This window comes from Colias croceus, chromosome 6 (assembly GCF_905220415.1).
Source record: "Colias croceus chromosome 6, ilColCroc2.1".
NCBI lineage: Eukaryota > Metazoa > Arthropoda > Insecta > Lepidoptera > Pieridae > Colias > Colias croceus.
Genome location: NC_059542.1, coordinates 3,417,907 through 3,441,885, shown reverse-complemented (window position 1 = coordinate 3,441,885; position 23,979 = coordinate 3,417,907). Strand labels below are relative to the sequence as shown.

At 35.7% G+C, this 23,979-nt stretch overlaps 2 protein-coding genes and 1 non-coding gene across 3 annotated transcripts in view; all 3 read right to left on the bottom strand.

Moving 5' to 3' along the window:
- Positions 1-271: 271 nt before the first annotated feature.
- LOC123692840 (ubiquitin carboxyl-terminal hydrolase-like) lies at positions 272-1,126 on the bottom strand. The gene has a single exon (XM_045637637.1). It carries the CDS (start codon positions 1,028-1,030, stop codon positions 353-355), a length of 678 nt encoding a protein of 225 aa, XP_045493593.1. The 5' UTR covers positions 1,031-1,126; the 3' UTR covers positions 272-352.
- Positions 1,127-7,256: 6,130 nt separating this feature from the next.
- Positions 7,257-23,979, bottom strand: part of LOC123692841 (dedicator of cytokinesis protein 3) — a 61,438-nt gene continuing 44,715 nt past the window's right edge. Inside the window, exons 22-35 of the mRNA XM_045637639.1 lie at positions 23,304-23,460; positions 21,308-21,421; positions 20,933-21,061; positions 15,903-16,097; positions 15,484-15,625; positions 14,868-15,028; positions 14,503-14,610; positions 13,847-14,160; positions 12,508-12,597; positions 12,204-12,303; positions 11,762-11,934; positions 10,960-11,048; positions 10,195-10,323; positions 7,257-7,572 (exon numbers count right to left, since the gene is read on the bottom strand). Coding sequence (XP_045493595.1) covers positions 7,406-7,572; positions 10,195-10,323; positions 10,960-11,048; positions 11,762-11,934; positions 12,204-12,303; positions 12,508-12,597; positions 13,847-14,160; positions 14,503-14,610; positions 14,868-15,028; positions 15,484-15,625; positions 15,903-16,097; positions 20,933-21,061; positions 21,308-21,421; positions 23,304-23,460 — 2,068 coding nt within the window. The 3' untranslated portion in view covers positions 7,257-7,405. The remainder of the gene's footprint in view (positions 7,573-10,194; positions 10,324-10,959; positions 11,049-11,761; positions 11,935-12,203; positions 12,304-12,507; positions 12,598-13,846; positions 14,161-14,502; positions 14,611-14,867; positions 15,029-15,483; positions 15,626-15,902; positions 16,098-20,932; positions 21,062-21,307; positions 21,422-23,303; positions 23,461-23,979) is intronic.
- Positions 16,647-16,763, bottom strand: LOC123692932. Its single transcript, XR_006751622.1, has one exon. It is a non-coding gene; the product is annotated as a U5 spliceosomal RNA (small nuclear RNA).

The window sequence follows — 23,979 nt, the reverse complement described above, 5'->3', positions numbered from 1 at the left end:
GTTTTTCCATACACGTTATAAACAACATCTCTTGTTGTGATTGCAGCGGCTTTTTCGACATTTTCGAAGATTTTTTAGACAAAATCCTAAAAATTATTCATCAATTCCAAAGAAGACAAATAATTTGACAACCAATTTGATAGTTGTCAAATAACATTGCCATATGAAAATCTTTTATTTCTTAATTATAAATATGCCATCAGATTCTGGTAGACCTATATTTACTTATACAAAACTTAAAGCTAAAAGGGAAAAATATAAACAAATGATCCATAAAAGAACTTATTTATTTTATGAAACTAATTGTGTTCATGAACATTTCACTACCAAATAAAATTAATCATCAAATATATTACTCAGAAGAAACGAGAGCAATAACATTGAACCCAATATTGTCCGGTTCTCTGGCGATAAATTCGCGACATATTTTCGCAGCGTCTTCCAAAAACGTTTCTGGTGTTGTAGCACCATGTTCTATTGGAAAAGATTTTCTGCCGTACAATTCGAATAACTTTCCATCCTTATGGATGAAAGTTACGAAATGATTAGACGCTTCATTGACATCGGTTTCGTCATTACCACCTCCTACCAAGTCTTTGTATGCATCAAGCAGAGCAGCAGAGTTCTCTAGTAGAGCTCCTTTGGCCGCTGCATCAAGACCTTTAGCGTCATTCAAGAACCTTTTCAATGGGCCTTCTTCTATTTCAATCGTATGTGCATTGTTGGCCACACTATGAACTAGTGCTATTGTTCCACATACATTGCTAAGTACTTGTCTAAGGTGGAACACATCGTTGACTTCCTGGGCTTTGCTTCTTAGCTCGATTTCCTCTTGAGAGCGGTGCTGTTCGTAACTTTCTGAAAGGGGAAATAGAAGAAGAACAGCAAGGACCGGACGTGGGACCCATTGAAGAGCATCTTTCTCCAAACCTAGAACATCGACCATCTTCCATTTACTCGATACGCCTAGCTTTTGGAGGTACTTGTTCATCACCTCAGGGTTGGATTCCATCGGTAAAGCGACAGCCATTGTAGTTAAATTTTTCTCCGCACAAAAGATAACAGTTAAGGATATTCCGCAAAATTTTCTTTGACTTACAATTTCACTGTCAATTTTGGTTTTCGGTAAATTTACTGCCTAACCAAATAGGAAAGTAACAAAACGTACCTATATACAATATTGTAAGATTAAATATTTTATTTGCCATGGCCGTTGCGAAATACTAACTGAACTAATAGGTCTTCATTTTATAGATTTGTTTTTAGTTATTTACAGTGGGAATAAGATAGTGTAAACTTTAATCAAACGGGAAAATTTGTACTTATTCAAAAATTCCTATGAACTATTTGCCTTGCAAATTAAATTACACATATGAGTCAAGCTTGGAGTCAAGCTATACATGTAAAGGCCAGGTTGCATCCTACACGAGTCAGTCAAACTCTTCCCTCTAATTAAGGTGTCAAATTTTGTCAAACACTCTCTACATCCATTAAGGGCAGCAGAGGGGCGTGGCTATTGAACAACTCTTCGATACACACGAGATAGTTATTTAAAAACCGTTCATGAGATACTATATACGTTTGTTTAATAATTTTGGAGGAAATGTATATTTTATTTTCTTAAAAGAGGTATTATTAATTGATAGTGACTCATTATTTCAATTGTAAAGTAACTTGTCGTTTCTGGCAACAACATAATAATACTTAAAAATTATAATTTGCCACTTGTAAGTAAAAAATGTAAGTAAATCGGCAATACAAAATTTTACACTTCATTATTCCAATTATTTACACTCAACGCAAAGAAAAATTATATCTCTAGACATATCCATCAAACCGAATCTCGTCTACATCAAGGCGTGGCCAATCGACGCGACTACCTTCAATTATAACCTAAGAGCGGCTATTACTTCGAAATTCACTCGTTAAATACAATAATCGTTTCGCATGACAACACCCGATGGCAGTAGGCGTTTACTGCACTTTCCATTTTATGTTACGTTACGATATAAACTGCGTAATATAATGAATAGAGTTCAACAAATTGTACAGTGGATCAAGATATCCAACAACAGTTATAGTTCAGCGTAGAATACGAGAAATTTCATTTCAGTTATACGTGAATTAATAAGGGCCTATGTGGCTTTGTATATCATGTTTTTATATTCCAATAATTCAAAAAAAAAATATGCTAACTACTCAATTTATGAGTTTTTACTCAAAGAATAACAAATTGTATACGAGTCAAGTTCGTTGTTAAATATCGTAAATTTGGGTAGGAGGTGTTAGTAAAAAATAAAACTAATCCGTTGATCTAAATATTTATTTCGCTCAAATGCATACATTTTTGGAAATGGCATACAATTTCAATTCACTATAGCAACACCGTTAACCTAACCGCTACTCTTTGTACTGATCGCTTTTACGTCACTCCATAATCTCGACTATTGCCAATGGACATCGTCAAATATATAGAAAGAGATTAAATAATTACATAGTTCCCATATATAGCTCCAAAACTTCATATTTCTAAATAACATATTTAATAAATAGGAGTAGTGGAAAAAAAAATAATCCACTGGCAACACTCACCATACATTTAATTGGTAACCCAATACATTTTGAGCGACGCGTCGAATAAATAAAATGTTCATACAATTCCATTACAAAAATAGCCGAAGAAATATTTGGTTATATTAAATTACATTAAAATGTATTATATTCCACTAGAACTACTGAGAAATGTCTAACAATAATGACGTGGAAATAATTCAAAAATCAACTACACAATAAGTTCAGTCAAAACCACCTCACTTCGGTAACTACATTATATTGGCGTATTGGACATTATTTTTTAATGTGACATTAAAATAATTTAATCTATAAGAATGCGTATTTTAAAAATAACAATTATAGGATGTTTCATCAATGATAAAAACGAAAAAATAAAATTATTATACTTACAAAATTGCTTAACAAAAATAATTTCCGGTGGGTTTCTATGCGCATGAATATCACATCAAAATAATGTCCAAACCCAACGTACTCCAACGTAATAAGAATACAATAAACAGACAATCAATGACAAATACAATAATTATAACTATCATTAATGGATAAACATGTATCATAATATAATATTGTTCGTTGGAAAAGTCAAATTATTGCTAGCACTTATATTCTATTGGTTTAGAAAAGATATTGTAAATTTCACAAAATATCACCTGGTAAATGGAAAGACATTGTTATTTTGTCGGATGATCAAACATTAATATTAAATATGTATTAAATCTGACAACACCGAATGATGTGACAACACCTAGTAATGGCAACATTTTCTTTAAGGATAATAACTTAGATTATAATTCAGAGACTTTATGACACTTGCAATATTTGCCACATAATAAGATATCCTATTATCTAACGATAAAACACCAGCTAATACAATATTAAGGAAAAAAGAATAAAATACTGAGCTAAAAATTCATTACAGCCAATATAATATAAAAGTACTCATTACAATGTTTCGTTTTTAATGAAGAGATCCGAGTTTAAAGCCAAAAATTTAAGGAAAAGAAAAATCTATCCTACGATAATACAATATTATTAATATTTGGACACGATAAAATGTAATAAACATCCACTTAAACTATTAAAAATCTCAAAAATGCATTATAATAATTATGTTAAAATTGCACTGTGTTTGTGTTGGTCAAAAATAAAAATATTTTGTGAATTGTCACTTCACACCAAATATCATTGAAATGTTAATATGATTCAAAAGTTGGAATTTCATTTATTTCATAAAATAAATAGTTCAATTCACGAATTATATAAAATTTGTGAATTCCAATTGCGTGTATGAAAGAAAACTTAAATACTGAATAATATTTTCTTACGGCTAAATTCTCCAAAATGTTTAAAAACACGTTTTAAATGAATTTGACCAAACAGTCAGAATCGATACATTAATATAAAACATATAGATGATAGTAAATAGAAAACTTTTAAAAAACTTGTTGCAAAAGCCGGTTCAAAAAGGAAGCTATAGGTAAACCAGAATCTGATGGCAATTAGGGAAATCAAAATTTTGAGTGTGCAACCCTAGGGAAAATGGACTGAACGATCTTGATACTGCTTATTTTTTATTTTGTCCTCAATATCATTAGTCACATTACTTAAGTGGACAATACTGTACTTAATAATGAGATATCCACTTAATACTACATAATATTAGGTACATGTATAATATAGGTACAATTATACATATTACTTTTATACAGTATACAGGTAATACTGGGTAATACATATTATTATTTACACATACCTATATTTGTATATTTATTACCAGTATGCCATGTGAAAATATCGATATAATGATAATGTAGATCAAAACTGCTTATATTTTTTTATAAAATAAAATAAAAATAAAATAAAACTATGTTTATTTTCGTAAGTATTAACAGAAACACATTATAAAATTGACTTGGACAGCTTTGACTTGAAGAATAGCCGTATTGGAAACTCCTGTAATAAGTTTTCATAAAATTATATTCTAATCAACAAACAATATTATAGTTACCTACATATAATATTTTTTTAATTTAAAGTATCAAAACGGGTAAATCCAATTTACCAATAAAATCTTCAAAATTGAAAATTGTGATGTGTTGGACCCTTCTTCATCGAATGTTTTCTTATCAACAATATAAACAACACATCTCGCTTGTGATCGCAGCGACATTTTCGAAGATTTTTTAGACAAAATCCTAAAAATTATTCATCAACTGCAAAAAAGACAACTAATTTGACAACCAATTTGATATTTGTCAAATAAGTTGCCACATGAAAATCTTTTATTTCTTAAATAAAAATATGCCATCAGATTCTGGTAGACCTATATATCACACTATGAGTAAAAATATTGAGTGAACCTTATTGTGTGCGTAAAAGCTTGTATTGAAGAAGTATATTTTTTAATATGCATGGTTTTCAAAAATCTTATTAATAATGTATTCTGGCCCCGAAGAATAGTTTGCAAGTCTATTACTGCTTTGTGCGTGAGAAAACTAACGCCTGATTGAATAAAATAGCAATTTCGTTTTAAAACATAATTTTGGAAAGTTTTAAAGTGAATTTAAAAGTATAATAAAATTAAATAATTATAAATGTTGTGCATAAATGACAAGATAAAAAGCTTAAAAAAATAATACATCATAAAAAAATAGAAAAATATAATATATTATGTGAATGTATATTTAACTAAATTAAAACCTAAAAATAAATTCGTAATGCAACCATGTACTTTATTAATAAATATTGGTCACACAATATAATGAAATTTAATACTTCATGATAATATCAAACAATGGCACGATTAGAAAAAATAAATAATATTATCATCAACTAATCTTTGCCAAACTTAGAGCAAAAATGTTAAGTCCAGTTATAATTAAGTGACCAACTTTCATAAAACTAAAGTACTTCATTTTTTGTTAGCAGTTGCTATTTGAATACGATATATTCTGTTATAAGATAGTGTTAAATTTGGACGATATAAAAAAATCATAATTATGAGGGTTTACTATTATAATAGATAAAATGGTTAATCTTTAAAAAATCGGGCAAATGAAGTAATTATATACAAGAAGAAAAAATTTGATGACAGTAGAATGAGGGTATTAGGAGAATTATTTATATATCAAATATATATAAATATAATTATTTATTTATATTTCAAAGTTATTCGAGTTACTTTTTGACGTGACAACGTCTTATAATTCGATAAAGCCGGCTGCACGCACGAAAAAACATGACTCATGCGGCGTTACCTCGCTGTGACTCATCTGAGGCGTTCCATGTAAGGCTTGAAGTGCGAGCGAGAGCGCGGAACGTGCGACAAAGAAGCACAATCGGACGTTGTCACGTTCAACTATCGTCAGTAAACCGACTTTACAGACAACCGATTTTTTTTTCAATATCAAAGATACATCAATTATAAATCAAAGCTAAAAATATTAGCAAAGTGTAACTCTAAAATAACAGTCAATATTTAATTTAGTGGTACTTTGCACGTGTAGAAATTAAAAGATTGTACAACTAATTGATATCGCGATGAATATGTGTGTATGCCACACATGTATTAAAATCTTTTTTTTCCTTTGCCATGATGTTGTAATTTCTTCAATTTCTAAAACGCGTAAAACTTAATCACAAGTTACATTTGACCTACTGAAAAACATAATTATGAGTACACAATGAATTCATAGTGATAAATCACAGTGATTTTCTTAAACTTCTTTTAGCATGTAAAATCGACCATTTAACCTCTTAAATGGTCGATTTTACATGCTGTGATTTTGTGTGTGCAGTGATTTTGCACTGCCTCCAGTGCAAAATCACTGTGATTTTTCACGCAACTCGCTTATTTTTTTGCAGAGGTGTACCAAGTCTAGGCAAAGTTCTGATATTATGCATATTATAATCTCTTTGTAATAGCTGATTTAATAGGCCAAAAAATAACTGCGTTAAAAACAACCGACTTCAAAAACGGAAAAGTAAGAAATAAAAAAGATTTGATATTATTAATTACTACATATTATTTTTATGTGCTATTTACTAAAAAGGTTTGATGTCGGTGCATGGGCTTAATACTAAGTGCTTAGTGTTTGGCACCGACTTCAAACCTATTTAATAAATAGCACATAAAAATAATATGTAGTAATTAATAATATCAAATCTTTTTTATTTCTTACTTTTCCGTTTTTGAAGTCGGTTGTTTTTAACGCAGTTATTTTTATTTAATACTTTTTAGTGTATTTTTTTTCAACACGAATCAAACGAGCCCAAACTCGATAAAGTTGAGTCAATATATTACTGAGTTCCTATGGCCACCTTCCGATTCCATCATCAGATCAGCTCCATGTCATGATAATGTTTCATCGCTATCCAATTTACATTCGTATACAAAATTTCAGCTCAATCGGTTACCGGGAAGTGAATCAAAGTTACTTGCTACATTGAAATTAAGTCATCGAGTACAGACAAAAATGCTCATAAAATAAAAACTACTAGGCCTAGCCGAATAAAATTTTTATGGGACCAATTCGACACCATCCCGCATCGAACAAAAAAAGAATCACGTAAATCGGTTCAGAAACCTCGGAGTAATCGGTGTACATACATAAAAAAAAAAAAAAAATATATACCGGCCGAATTGATAACCTCCTCCTTTTTTTTGAAGTCGGTTAAAAAGTAGTTTCCACACTATGTTAGTGACAAATCACTACGATTTTCACTGGCGATTTTATGTTCAACTAAAGTCCTATAACTTTTGGCCTTTTAAAAAGAGCTGTTACATCGTAAATCACATGTGATATATCACAGTGATTTCACGTATATTTACTTAACAATGTGACTCGCCGTTCTCATGGTGTCCCGAATCAAAACTGCTGAGGTGTCCGAGTCCTTTCGGCGGTATGGGGGGAGGGGTTTCACCTTCGTCTACACGTAATGGCTCCGACATCATGGATATAATCTCTTCGTATCGCAGGGATTCGACTAAATCCATATCTGAAATTGATTAATATGCCTCATTATTTTGTTGGTTGGTTATTTATACAGTTGTGGAGAAAATAATATTTACATGAAGTTTCTCAACGCATTCCACTATTTTAACAATAAGGTATTATTTGAATTGAATGGTGCAGTTGTTTTTGCAAAACAGGCTTAGAAACTCATTTTTACTATATAAATATAAATTAGGAAGTCCTAAACAAATTTTGTTTCATTCTGCTAAAACACCGTGTATATTGGAAACCTTGTAGAAAGAGTGCATAAAATTAATAATCACCTTTAACATTCCACCTACCACCCGTAACAACAACCAGATGCATGTTACTTTTGTTTCGTCCCAGATCACCACTCGACGTGTTGTGATGTGTTTATTTTAAGTAAAATATGAAATATCAATGATAAAGGTACAATACGTGAAAAAAATTGCATAAAATTGCCTGCTCGATAAAAAAATGAGATGAACTATGCGAGTATTTTTTTTTTTGCTCACATATAAATAAAAATGATTTCCAATAGGATGAAAATATACATGCTTGTGTGAATATGGGCCAATTTCTAATGAGTGAAATGGTTCCCTGTGCCGAAATAAAATCAAGCTCTTTAACATCTTTGCTTACATAGATGGTCTGTGGTCGTTTATGGTCCCTGCGCGTAGAGAATCATACTGTATGATAAAATATATTGTATAATATAATACCGCTTTAATATATTAAAGTTTAAAAATGTACGATTACTATTTGTGAATTGAGCAGTGGCGTGCCTAGGGTGTAAGGACTGGGCAAGCCCAAATTTTTCGAAGTGTTTGCTGGGTACCCTTTTCTTGAATTAGGTATACACTGTGTTACTAAGTAGGTACCTATGTTCGTTATAAAACTTATAAAAAATGTGAACATACCGAATCAAATCTTCTAAATCTTCACGCGCGCCCGCAAACAGTTGAGTCAAACGTTTACCATTACAATCATATTGAAATCTATATCTATAAATTATATAAAACTGTATGACATTATATTATTATAAAATATTGTACAGATCATTTATATTCTAATTCAAAACGCCGATCTTTCTGAAGGAAATATTTTATACTTAACATCGGAATAGAAGTAGGTACTTAGGTGATTGTTTTAATTCAATTAACAGCTCTTTCTCAATGACAGTCATCGTTAATTCAGAAAGGCGTTCTTGGCCTTGTGTATTTCTTAAATACGTACCTACCTACCTATGAATTCGATTTAACGCTGAGAAAGCACGCTCCGTGGAAGAATTACCTACTAGCAAGAATCGTAAATACCAAAATATGTGCAAGTTTCATCAGAAGGCTTCTTCTAACCAATTCTCATTCATTAAATCGATTAATTCGTAAACATTACAATTAAAATTTGGTTTATGTGACTTACTGCACAAATCGGGAGTTGGTTTTGATGAAGAAATTTATTGTTGTTTTACAGTAAAGTTTAATGATTTTACCTTTCCCCGCTGAGCACAAAGCAAACTATCACAATTTACAATACAATCTGCGTCGCGACACTTATTTTATCACAAAATTCGAAAAACTTAACCTAAATTACACCGGTATAATCACGCGCTAAACTATACTAACAATAATATTCACGACGTTCGTTCGCGCGACGCGCAATCGTAACTATCTTCACACTGTTAAAGCCCGGCTTTGTTGGCCATAGATTTTGCTATAGAATTCTATAGATAGGTATGTAGCTACTTCAACGAAATTTCATACGTTAGAAGAGATAAGCGCAAAGCCCGGTAAAAGCCCACGAGTGCAAGCGAGAAAACTATATGTCACTCAAGAAGGACACCGCACTGTTTATACAAAGTACGACCTTATTTAGATAGCAAGAAGGATGAAATTAAAAAGTTTGACTCGAATTCGACATTGTTTGTAGGTGAGTTTTCATTGAATTTCGGAGCAAATTTTGAATTGCTCGTTGCGCGCGAATATTCAAAAGTGAATTTGGGTATTTTCCTGTCTGTAGCGAATTCCTTAGGCAAGCCGGGCTTTTCGGCTTGTATGAACGTACCGCCACTGGAATTGAGATAATCAATATGTCTGGTTTTGAATTTATAAGTAACATAATTAAAATGTATTATAGTGGTTATTTGCTAAGGTATTTTGGCGTATCTTCCTATTTGGCCCTACGTATGTTTGCCTGATTATTTATTTGACCCTCCTTGTGTATTTATGTATTCATCTCTGCCTCTCTTCCTCCCACTACGGAGGGAAAAATATACGCTTTATGTGTGTCTATATCTGGTTGTAGATATGTATCCATGCGTATATGCTCGTGTGTTACGGCGGGTCATATCTGAAGCACGTTATTCTTAATATACATAAATCTCGTGTCACAATGTTTGTCCTCAATGGACTCCTAAACCAGTTAACCGATTATAATAAAATTCGCACCAACAGTTCGATCCAACTTGAGAGATAGGATAGTATAAATCTCAAATCGTTTTAGAGAAAGCGGGCGAAGCCGCGGGCGGTAAGCTAGTTTACTTATACCCGTTTATTGATGGCTGCCTGTGACCTGTGAGTATGTGTGTATATGTGTCGTGTTATCTAGACCTGTGTATGTATGTATATAACAATTTATCTATTACCGTTATGCCGATGGTCATCCGCATTAGTATACGCATGCGCGTCGACGCTAACTCCCGAATCCCGTTCGTCAGCGCTGCGGCCCGCACGACGCGGCACTGCGGGTGCTTCGCCCCATATACGTTTTTCACCTGAGACAGCACAGATTATTGACGTGACAACGTCTTATAATTCGATAGAGCCGGCTGCACGCACAAAACATGACTCATGCGGCGTTACCGCGCTCTGAGGCGTTCCATGTAAGGCTTGAAGTGCAAGCGAGAGCGCGGAACGAGCGACAAAGAAGCTTAAGACGTTGGCACGTTCAACTATCGTCAGTAAACCAACTTTACAGACAACCATTCTTTTTTTCACAACACATATAGGTACAGTACGATTCAAACTTAGTGGCGGCTCGGAACATCGAACTATCAGATGCGCAGAAAACAATTTTAGATATTGCCGCGGAACAACGTTAAGGGCCGGATACCTACGCGCTCGTATATTCGCAGCTAACTTCCGAACCGCCAACAAGTTTGGAACGAACTGTAATAGGTATATGTGAAGTGGACATACACACCACCCAAACACAAAAGTAAAGTAGGTGCATGAAGTCATTTCTATAAATTCATAATTGATTGAAATACAAAATTCAAAGTCAAAGTCACATTCGAATACAATAATTATTCCAATTTTTTTTAGACAACAAGACTTAAAAGGACCTAAACTGGACCTACCAAACGTTTTTATTTGAACTGACACTGCATAAAACAGTACACTTTACTCACCAGAAACTCTAGGCGGCAATGGCGGCGCATCGTGTTCACTCCAAGAGGCGCGGCTGTGTCTGCGCGTCTCTACTTCTTCCTCCATCTCGCTATAAATATTTTGAATTATAAATATCTGATGTAGTAACCCTATTCAACTCAAATGTTATGTTTCAATAAAACAATTTATTTTTTACTAGGTTCCGCCCGCGGCTTCGCCCGCGCAGTCAAAGAAAAACCCGCATAGTTCCCGTTCCCGTGGGATTTCCGGGATTGCGTCATTTTCCCGGGATAAAAATATCTCCATTCCAAATTTCATGAAAATTGGTTCAGTAGTTTAGGCGTGATTGAGTAACAGACAGAGTTACTTTCGCATTTATAATATAAGTATGGATTACCATAAGCTTATTTCAGAGAATATTTTTTTTTCAGTACCTAAGCAACCTAGAATCTTTCCCTCGGATTGGATACAATTGTTTATTAGTTCTCATCACATCACATGTACAAGTTATCTACACTAATATTATAAAGAGGAAAACTTTGTTTGTTTGATTGATTGATTGTAATGAATAGGCTCATAAACTACTGCACCGATTTCAAAAATTCTTTTACCATTCGCTACATTATCCACGAGTAATTTAGGATATATATTATCACGCTAAGACCAACAGGAACGGAGCTACGCGGATGAAACCGCGCGGCACAGCTAGCAGAATATACATATAACGAAATTGGTTCTCTCAAAATTTCATTCACACTCAAGTTCTTTTTACTTTTACAGGACAATCTCTAAATTTTAAACATGTCTATTATTTATACTTACCGATATTTTTCAGGTCGTGTAGGACTCCTAGGATCACCAGACTTCGGTCTAGACGGTAATGGCGGCGCAGATTTCACCATAGACATGCTGTCATCACAATCTCGATTGTCGCTTATCGGCAAACTGCTCGACATAATACTGGCTTGTTGTTCTATTGAATCTTCGAGTGAATACTGGGAAAAGGATATAGTTTTAAAATGAATAATTAATGATATACTAGAGACGCTGAAAAATAAATATAGGTAACTCAATATTTTTTTTGCAAAATAAATGTATTGATGGTTTATCTGAAATTCAATTACAATGACACAAATAAAATTGAGTACATTAATTTAATTTTTATTTTTAACCACTGTGGGACCCATTCTTTCTGTGGCCTTTTAAATTTACATATCTGACAATATTATGAACGATGTAGCAAATATTATATTGTTTTACTAACGATCGGTTTATTGTACAGATGACCATCCTCGTAATACCCATCGCCTTGTTGTATGCTGTGAGATCGTTTATCCAGTGCAGGGACTGGAGGCAATGGAGTACTGTAAAGGAATAAAAAAAATATATTTCAATATTTTTTACAAAATAAAAAAAGAAAACATATCTAAAGAAGGCAGCGCTATTCAGGTAAAGGACAAAAATATAATTAATAATTGTTTCATATTTCCGTATTCCAGATTGAAATTTTATTCTAAGGAAATGAAATCTCCTTTAGTGGATTCATATAATACATTGCATATACTTACTTGACAATACTTTCAGAGAGTTGACGACGAGCTCGAGCTAGACCGGGGCCCAGGTTTTGTCGGAGTTGAGTGAATCGTTCTACTAAACGTCTGTAATGAAATAATATTTGTATTTTTTCTATACCTAATATATTATGTTTTGTAGTAATAATGATTGAACTATGACAAGGTATTTCAAGTAACAATTAAAAACACAACTGTTTGTAAATTGATGGACTTTCAAAATAAGGCCAATCAGGCAAAGCCTTTTGAATTTGACCATTTAACAGGCCTTTCATTGTAACTTAACGGTTTCATTTCGATAGATTATAAATTAACGACAAATAATGCGAAAATTGCAAGCAAATATCAGAGCGGGAGCAAACGATACGGTAGCGAAAATTTTACTGTACGTACGGAACACGAACGGTGTGAAAATTAGCGAAAAAAAAAACACAAAAAGCAAGCATGTGTTTTGGGACGCATAAACAACTGAGTACCACTGTAATCTCGAAACAAATTCACTCTTCTATACACGGTGCAAGTTAGTTAAGTTCTGCACTATGTAAGACGACGCCGCAACGCAACAATTTTCAGTCTCGCAAGTTATCGCAATCTAAGATATAAAATTCTCGTGTCACAGTTTTCGTTGCCATACTCCTCCGAAACGGCTGTACCGATTCTCATGAAATTTTCTGTGCATATCGGGTAAGTCTGAGAATCAGCCAACATCTATTTTTCATATGTAGGTACCACGGGCGAAGCCGGGGCGGATCGCTAGTAATAATCTATTTGCGACACTTACATAATATTTAATCTACTCACCTATGCAGCGGCTTCACTTCCTCCGGCGCCAATCTCCCATGCAATCCCAGCCCAGCTTCCAATACCGCCAGTTGCGAGATCACTTGTCTCCTTAATTTGTTAAAAATTGGTTAAATTTATTGTTTAAACTGACCTATGCAGCGGCTTCACTTCTTCCGGCGCCAACCTCCCATGCAACCCCAACCCAGCTTCCAATACCGCCAGTTGCGAGATCACTAGTCCTCCTTAACTTGTTAAAAATTGGTTTAATTTATTGTTTAAACTGACCTATGCAGCGGCTTCACTTCCTCCGGCGCCAACCTCCCATGCAACCCCAACCCAGCTTCCAATACCGCCAGTTGCGAGATCACTAGTCCTCCTTAACTTGTTAAAAATTGGTTTAATTTATTGTTTAAACTGACCTATGCAGCGGCTTCACTTCCTCCGGGGCCAATCTCCCATGCAACCCCAACCCAGCTTCCAATACCGCCAGTTGCGAGATCACTAGTCCTCCTTAACTTGTTAAAAATTGGTTTAATTTATTGTTTAAACTGACCTATGCAGCGGCTTCACTTCCTCCGGGGCCAATCTCCCATGCAACCCCAGCCCAGCTTCCAACACCGCCAATTGTGATGCTACCAATCTCCTCAACTTCGCCGCAGCAGCCACTTCTCTAGCACTAGCGTTTCTACCAAACTCCGCAGTGAGGAAAGCTTGTTCGTATTTAGAGAAGCCCCCTTGCACATTCGCGTCTATCGTGCCTTGGAGTCGCATGGAAAAGGGGTTAATGTTTCGTGTCGGATCGGCTGTGTATTGAGATATGAGGTTGCGCAGTTCGCGTTCCGTTGATTCCATCGTTTCGCATGCGAACTGGGGATAAACGTTATTGCTTAGGAAGTTCATAAAAAAAAATATGTACATACAATCAAATCGACATATTTAAAAGATTGAGTTTACTTCAAAATTTAAAAAAAAATGTATTACGAACTGTAGTGTTAATAATAAAAAGGGCACACGTGTCAGAAGTGAAACTTCTTTAGCAAGATTCAAAGATACCATTATCGTCACCTTACTCCATGATGTGACGTTAATGCCATGACGCGACCTTGAAATTTTACTCTCAACACGCCTAGTGGTTGGTCTATGTATTTGTAAAAAATTGTGTTGGCTACTAACAGCGACATATAATTACATTATTAATTTTATACTAACTTCCACTGGTGGTATTTCTTCAACAGATCTGGTGACCACTTCAGACCATCGCAATATGCCAGGAAGCGTGTTCTCTGTCACCAACGTTGTGCGTTCAATCCACAAACTCTGGAATTCAATGTTAATGTAAAACATGAACAAATCGAATATTTATGATTTTATTACTTTGGAAAATAAAAAAATAGGTATAATTTAGTTCATTAAAATTTAATTTAAGAATGTAGCATGCGAACCAATCTGGTAGAATGTTGATGATTTAACATGCAACTACCCTTTTGAAATAACTATAGTATCCTTTATAAAAATAAGCACTATTACCACGATATCGCATACGTTTCTAGTATAACAAGTAATCACAAACCAACCTTAAACTCATTATCCTTATCTATTGGAGGTTTATGCAATGGCCGATCACACAAAAACGTATCGACGTCATTGAACGCATAGAACCGCTTCACTTGTTCCGGCGCGTGCGCAGGGCACGATTGCTGTCTCGCTACAGGTTTCACATTGCAGATTTGGATGTCTATAAAATAAATTATCAATTTAGATAAAACACAAAGACGGAGAACATGATAGAGAATTTATATTCTACTAACGGTCCGCCCCGGCTTCGCCCCTGGTACATATTTCGTAATAAAAGATAGCCTATGTTCTTTCTCAGGGTCTAAAGGTAGTCTGTGTCCATATTTCGTTATGTATGTTTAAGCGGGAAAGCGTAACAGACAGATATAAGTTTCAAAGTTTTATACAACTATACTAGTAATGACATCAGAAAAGCATTAACTACTGTACCATCCTTACCTATATCTAATTTAATAAATATGGTTAGCGAGATTAAATCACTTTATATAAAATAACCAATCTAGTGTAATTCTTTTTGATTGATAACTTATTAAAATATGATATCTACTTGTAAATAACATATTATATATTTAATCACGTATATTTAAATTAACTTTTATTACATAAAAAACTCACACTGTCCATCAGCAGCTATAACCGACTCATCAGGTGGCGTGTTTCTCATCAATATATGCGCTGACACGTATTCAGATTGTAAACGTTGAGTGAACGCACCGATGCGTTCGTACTCGTGTCCGCGGTATACGAATTGTTTGTTCTGAAAAAACATTTTAAAGGTAATTATTGCGAGGAATCTAGTGATTTTTCAAGACTATTTATTATTCTTTTGTTGTTCCAAAAATTTCCAATAATAATGTTATATAGACCGGGATATTTTTGTAAAATGGCAAATAAAACATATAGGCAGCTTCTGAAAATTAAACAAACTCTAATATGGACTGGAATCATATATCGGCTACACTTTTAACACAATCCATACATAGACACAACATAGAACACAACACAACACTTACATAGAATTTCAAATTACTCACTCTCACAAACAGCGGACACCCTTTCCCATAGAAGCCGACCCTGAAATACTCCGGCTCAGGCCTCAATTCCTTCAACACAGAGTCGAGGAAAGTCGCGTGCGTTCGCAAGCAATGCGCGAGACGAGCGTAGTCGCATAGCTTCACTTCGTATAGTGTTGCTAATTCACGCAGTAGAGGCAGACCTTTTTCCCAACACTAGAAAGATTTATGTGTATAAGATTGATTATTTTTTTTAAACATACACACAGAAAATTGTGCTGCCAAGATAACTATTTTTATGTTGGCAGCACAATACAGTGTTCAAAATAAATTAATATGTCAATTAGTGTATAGTAGAACTTTACAGCTAGTTTGGTGCAACCAATTCGTTATAATATACTTAAAAACGGACGTTGTATAAATAAATAAATAATTCTTCCAAGATGTATGTTGTAGAAATTCCCTACTATCCCTACTAATATTATAGATGTTAAATAAACTGTCCGTCTATACTTCTTACCTATTGAATCGATTTTGATACAACTTGACACAGATACCTGGGAAAGGACATAGGGAGAGGTTTAATCCCAGAAATCAACAGGTTCACAATTATTCACATTCGGGTTTGTCTTTGACAACGCAGGCGATAAGCTAGTAAATATAATATAATAAATAATAATATGTATATTGTAGATTTGTAGCTACATTATACATGTACTATTGTATTATTTATAGGTACTTTGATATGGAATAATGGAACTTATAAGCTCTACTTATAGTAGAGCATCAAAAATTGAGTTAGACTCATTTGAGTGTTCCCCTCCACGGAAATCTTTAGTAAAAGGCGAAAGATTTATAAGTTTTGAAGGGAAACCAGAGTGACTAGCGCAGCTCGTATGAAATTACTTACGTTATCCAAAAAACAAAACGATAGTGCGATGTAGATGACAACTAGCGTCATCTAGTAACCGTTTTAAGTGTCAAATTCTCATGTAGAATATAATAATCTTGATAATTAATTAAGTGAGTGAAATTGAAATTAAATCATTTTTAGTGACCAAATTCAATGACCATAAAATTTTTATTATTCCTTTTCGTTTATTTAAATTGATGATGATAATATGAGATGATGATGATGATATAAACGCCATCTGTGTACATATTACCAAAATTCGTAACATATTTATTCAAATGTACACAGATGGCGCTAAGAATGAAGATTGCTACCACACAATTGGTTTATTACTATAGGCTATAGATGGCGTTGAAATATAAATTTTTATATCGAACTTAAAAATAAAAGCTTATAAGTGTAAAATATTTTTCTTGTTCATTATAAATAGTAGTTCAGGATACATCGTCCATTTTTGCAAGTGACTACTATCAAGCTGATTTTCCGTTTGTAGCTTTATTTTGATGAGACACCGAATAATTTCGTGTACAAAACTCTCGATTGTGGTAGCTAACTGAGATAACAAGGATAAAATTTTTTGATTTGATGGTTCTCAAATATTTATTACGCAATTTGTAGGACAATATGTCTGTTGAATTATATAAACATTAACTAAGTGAAAACAAAAAAATCAGCTTGTTAGTAATCATTTATGATGACCTCGTTATCGATACACTTTGGAAAGGGGGACTCTTTGAACCACAGATCACAGAAACTAAAGGGAGATATGGTTAGGGGCGGGGCCGGTGTCGCAGCAATATGCCCATAAAAAGACCACATGCTGTTTGTTGCATAGACAGACGTTTTCAAGTGGCGGTTGAAAATGCTCTGTCCACAGAGCGCCCCATCCGAGCCGGTGTGCCCCAGGGAAGCTGCCTGTCGCCCGTCTGCTATAGCAGATACACGGACGACATTCCAGTCGCTGGCGGAGCCATCCTAGCGTTGTATGCCGACGACGCTGCGTTTATTACCACCTCGCTGAACGCCAAGCATGCATCGGTAAAGATGCAGCGAGCACTGGATGCACTTCCCTCATGGCTGGAGGACTGGAGACTCAAGGTCAACGTGGGGAAAACTCAGGCGATTTCCATCGGGCGGGCGCGCCTTCTGCCGCCCCCGGTGTCTCTCATGGGCGAGAACGTCGAATGGTCACCGACGGCCAAGTACCTTGGTGTGACCATTGACAAGACACTCTCGATGCGGCCCCATGTGAAGAACGTGGTTGCCCAGACGCGCGCCGTGCGGAACATACTCCGCCCCATGCTGGCGTCTCACCTGCCTCTCCGTACGAAGCTGTGCATTTACAAGGCCTACGTTCGCACGCGACTCACCTATGCGGCCCCTGCGTGGTTCGCGCTGACCAGCGAGACGGACCGCAAGTCGCTGCGAGCGCAGCAGTCGCTAGCGCTCCGCACCATCTCCGGAGCACCACGCTTCGTACGGAATCAGGTCATCTCCAGGGACCTGCGCATGGAGAGCCTGGACGACTTCGTTCGTCGCCTGAGTTCCTCTATGTTCGCGCGCGCCGACGGAGCGCGATCCCAGCATTTGCAGGGCATCGCGCCATACCATCGGAGACCGCCGGACATAAGAGGCCTACCACGTGACCTAGTCTCCTAGGACACGACCGCTTCCTCGCCGCTGGCTGATGGGCGCCCCCCGGCACTTTTCCGGCGGGCTCGACCTCGCTAAGTGGCGGGTGGCTTCACCCACGGACATTCCTCCCTGCAGCAGCTAGCAGATCGCCCGCGATACCACGCGGGCTCGATCGCACTGCAGCAGGACACCTCCCGGACACGACACCTCGGACCATTAGGTCCCACCCAGTGCCCCGCCTGTAGTTGCAGGCGGCGTTGCCACCACTGAAAGGGGCCGTCGCCCCGAACAGTTACCCCGAGGCCTGTGAAGGCCTGCGTGGATGACCCCGCGATTGCATTCAGTTGACGTTCGACCGTCGGCCGGGTATTATTTGACAATGCCGCGTTGTTCCGTTAAAGTTTGTAAAAACTGAAGTGAAACCAGCAACTTTAGTCAAATGTTTATTAGTCAAATGGAATCACATACCATCGGTAAGTACTGAAAATTATACGATTTTCTTACTATAATTTCAAAAACAATATTACGTTGAGTGATTTCTTGGTTTCATTATGTGACAGAACGACAGTCACATTAATTTATGTAAATAGTTTACAATGCTTCTTCTGTACGTGACTCTATTCAAACGCGGAGTTCGAATACCGCAATGTATAATGAAGATACTAAAGCTAACAAAAACGTTCGATCGTGTAGTACGGCCGCTGCTCGCGGTCGTTACTTGAGGATGCGCGTCGAGTGTGTCCATGTCGATAAGATTCGGATTTTTTATCGTATTATGTATTATTTTACTACCTTATTATTATATCATAATGTATTACTATTAGCTTAATATCTGAATGTATTATTATTATTTGATAGGTACTCGAGCAATAATTTTATAGTGATTATTATACATGGATTAAAAAAAAATCACTTATTTCATACTTATTTTACTTAACAATAAGTCAATAGGCAATGCTTTATGTACTTCATCACCATGAATGCTACCATCAAGGTGTCCATTTCTATTTTCTACCTAGTTACTGTATTGCCTATAAATTGTTTTAATTTTAACGTTTCTCATTTTATCGACAAGCAATCCCTATCGTAAACGCATATCTTGCGGCTGTGTGGTGCTGTATACGTACGTTACTTACAATCTAGTGTGCGAACGAATAGTCGCTCTCAAATTTTTGTGTGATGACACGCACACAACGCGAAGTATTGTTTTTATTTTGTTTACTGTTGTGTGCGTAAATTTGTTATGAGACACTGGTTTCGTACTCAGCGCAAGCGATTGGCATCTCTCTAGATCTCTATGCTTTGAACAAACCATAGATATTGTAGGACAAATATTTTTTCGAATAATTTAGGTAATTATCTTGAGATTGAACAAAAAAAAATTCAGTTAGTAATAAATATTTGAGAACCATCAAATCAAAAAATTTTATCCTTGTTATCTCTGTTAGCTACCACAATCGAGACTTTCGTAAGGTTCGTACGGATAGCGCGTTCCTGGGTTACGCGTAGTGGAGAGACACTGGCTACGCGTGCATTGGATACGCGTACAGCTCCTGTACGGACCGCCGCGAACCTGTACGCGAGGTCAATCGATCCAGAGCGCACCGCGAGTCCCTTTTTTTTAATTCACCTATTGGAATTTTGAGTTCATTCGAAATTGCCTTCCATGCATCTTGGCGTAAATCGTTATTTCTATAATTAAGTAGTGTGCTATGCTATCCCACAAGACCCGGTGAAATTCATAAAATTTAATCAGTCTTAAAATATTTTCGTTGTTCAAACTCGTAGAACACGCGTGCTCTTTCATTGTGCCGTCCAAATGAAGCGTAGCCGGCCGCGCGAGTTCTCTTTGACGCGCGACCAAAACCGACTGACGATCGGCTCGCGCTCAAGTTGGCTCGCGCGGTACGCGTACCCCAAGAGTGAACGCGTAGCTGCAGGTATGAACTAGGCGTTCCGGATACGCGTAACCTGACTACGCGTACCAGGGTACGCGCAATCCGTACGCAGCTGTACACGAAATTATTAGGCGTCTCATCAAAATAAAGCTACAAACGGAAAATTAGCTGGATAGTAGTCACTTGCAAAAATGGGCGATGTATCCTGAACTATAGCCGTTTGCGAATCATTTTTTCATACCACAATTTTTTTAATACTGAAGTTTTATTTGATCAATCTGAATTATAATAAATGGCTGTTATTTTGGAAGAGCTCCTAAAGATCTATTCCATCGTAGAATTTGATCTATCCAGATAATTTATACGGATACGATACCAAACGTTTACCATGCATGCCGATAATGGAATTCTTAACAACCAGCTAAATGAAGGTTGCCTGGCAGAGTTAGTTTAGAGCCATAAGGCCGCAATGTGAAAATTGAACTTGAATAAGATATTTCAAAAAAAAAAATAGTTAAAACCCATGTACAATGAATAACATAAATAAACAAATGCCTATCAGATTGCAGGTCAAGAAGAGATAAAACAAAAAATAGGAAATATACCTTTCCTCTATCGAAATATTGCAGGACTTGATTATAAAGCGCCTCCTTCCTCTTCCATTCTGGAGTTTCCGGATGTTCAGAATCGACACCAATTTGATCGCTGTCCCAGCTTAATGTTTCGGCATATAACTGTGAATTTGTGAAAAAATATACTTTAAATATTTGTATCAATCATTAAATAAATTATAACATAACCGATGATTGTATGAAGTTACTGGAAATATTTGCTCGGATTTATACTTCTTTAGCCCAATTTAAAATACAAGTAATCATATTTCCTTATAAAAAAATTTGCTTCAATTCTGAGATGATGATGTTTTCATATTATATAACTTAGTCTTTAAAAAAGAAGTACAATAATAATTAATTAGTTACCAAAAGAGTACATCCAGCTTCTACAAAATTATCGGAGGCGATGTGCAGATCATGCAATTTGTACACGTAGCGGAGGTACATCTCTTTGCGATCAATTTCGTTTTTGTAGAAGTTCTGAAAAAAATATTATAATGTTAAAATTACAAGAGAAGTAAAAATTCTAACATAAATGCACTTACACACGCCTACACACAGTTTAAACAGAAGTTCGCATTCGAATTCTAGAACAATCCCACATCATCAGTCCATTATGTTCCTATGCTGGGACGCTTAATAGCAATATGTATGTGAACGCGTGTTCGAATCTATCGTTCGAATTCTAGAACATTCCACCAGCAAGTTCACAGTGGCCGCCATCCTTTTGTGTCGGTGCTTTGCGTCCTGCATCACAGCGCGGTAGTCCAACAGTCTATCCCATATAGTGTTGCCCAAATTCAGTCTTGGTCTTGCAGTCTTGGTCTTGTTCTTGCGTTTTTGCAAGACCAAGACCAAGAACAAAACCGCGTATTTTTAGCAAGACCAAGACCAAGACTGACCGTGCAAGACTTGAGCAAGAACAAGACTTGGCCTGCAAGACTCTTGCGTCTTGCAGCTAGGACTTAGCGCTATTTCACTGAGTAGTTAGGTGTAACAGTTCGGTGTATAGGTACGCTTAGGAATTATATGAGACGCAAAAAACTGTATCAAAGAATATGAAAAACTGGACCTATGCGCATTACGACTAATATCATAAACATAGCGAATAAAAAAATATCTATTAAAATCAAAGTGAGTGCATGCATAGTTATGTTTTAACCATCGGCACTTTGATAATGCGGCATCAAAGGTTTTGTACTTACTTCTCAAAGAAATTTGCTGCTTTTCGGAAGTAGGTACATGGTCATGATACACGCGCCGGCGGCTTCTTTTGAAATCTAAAACAATCGTTGCTGCCACGCCGAAATCATAACATTTGACACTATTTGATTGCCGCCATAGGGCGTAGGTATACTCATGCAAAATAATTTCGAATTTTTTTAAGAGTGTGTTCCAAAGAATAAATAATTTTCAGAGTGCTTAGAATGAAAATGACAAGTAGTATTATGATTAGGATAAAATGGTAAGGATAGGTAGTAGATGTCATATTAATTCATTCTAGTAAGTATATTTTATAATATTGATTACATGGTTTATTTTTATTCAAATAAATGATAAATCGTAAAACTCTTTTATTAAATTTCTTATAAATTGAGGGTTCAATCTCTTTCTAGACCGATAAGTACCTATTGTTCTTTAAAATACAGTCAAGTTATTGTAGTTAATTTGTTTTTTTACATGTTTTAGCAAATGTTATAAATCATAAATGTTTATTAAGAAACAGTTACTTCTAGAAATTGAAGACAGACTCAGTCTCCCCGTGACCACGCTCGCTGTAAAGTGTTCGAAACGTCGGGAAAATAATAGAATGAATAAATCGCTTTTAAAATCCGTTAAAAAGTCTTTAATTTCTAAATGTATAATACTCGCGTAAAATCAAACCCTAGAAAACAGTTACTTCCATGGAAAACGACATATAAGTCATTTTTCGAATTTCTTATCAAATCTTCAGTTATTTATTAATCTGCTTGATCTTTACTATGGCTATGTTAATTCAAGCTCACAATGTTCCAATTCTAATACGTTTTTCTAAGATTTAACGTAAACTTTAATAAATAGTAATAGACTAATAGGTAATTGCAAGACTCGCAAGACTCTTGCTGCAAGACCAAGACCAAGACTGGGAGCGCAAGACCAAGACCAAGACCAAGACCAGGTGTATTGGCGCAAGACCAAGACCAAGACTGGCTAAGTCTCGTCTTGTTCTTGCATTTGGGCAACACTAATCCCATATAGCGGGTGAAACAGTCTCCGTAGATAAGCGTTAACCCTTATTTTTGTGCTTACCAAGTAACATTGCATCTTGTCGCAGCCTAGCTAGTATGTATAAGTACACATTCTAGAACATTCTCTCACTTACCAACAAGTTGACAGTGGCCGCCATACGTTTGTGTCGATGTTCAGCGCCCTGCATAACGGCACGATAGTCGAGTAGTCTTTCTAATAGACGGGTAACACATCCTACGAAGGCTGCGCCCGCTTCCCGCCAACCCTCAGTTGATACGCGTTCCATGAGACTGTTTTAGAAAATATATTATTGATGAAAATATATCGATTTTTATTACATACAAGTAAGAATTTTATATAGTAGAAAGGTTAATTAGCTAGAAATTAACCTTCGCAATTTTTATAAATAGATTGATAAGATCGCCTTAATTCTGTAAAAAGTTTAGCACATCATTTTTTTTGAAGTTATACTTCTTTTGGCGCGATGGAGAAAAATAATGAGAGTGAATTTTTACGATGCGCGCGCACACCGACACCTAAATTTAACAGCATGAAGTTAGTTCTAGGTGGTATGAAAATTGATAACTATGTTCAAGTTCTAGTATTTTTTCCATACGCCAAAGAAGTATAACTTCTAACGCGTGTACATAAGTACACACATTCTTTTTTTACACAACAATGCTGTTGCGGACGGAAGTAACCATTTTTTCTGTTAGTTTTCAAGACAAGTATGCTATTTGTATGTAGCCTTACATATTCTGTATCATAAGTTATATGAAATAATAAAATATGTCATATTTTAGCAAATA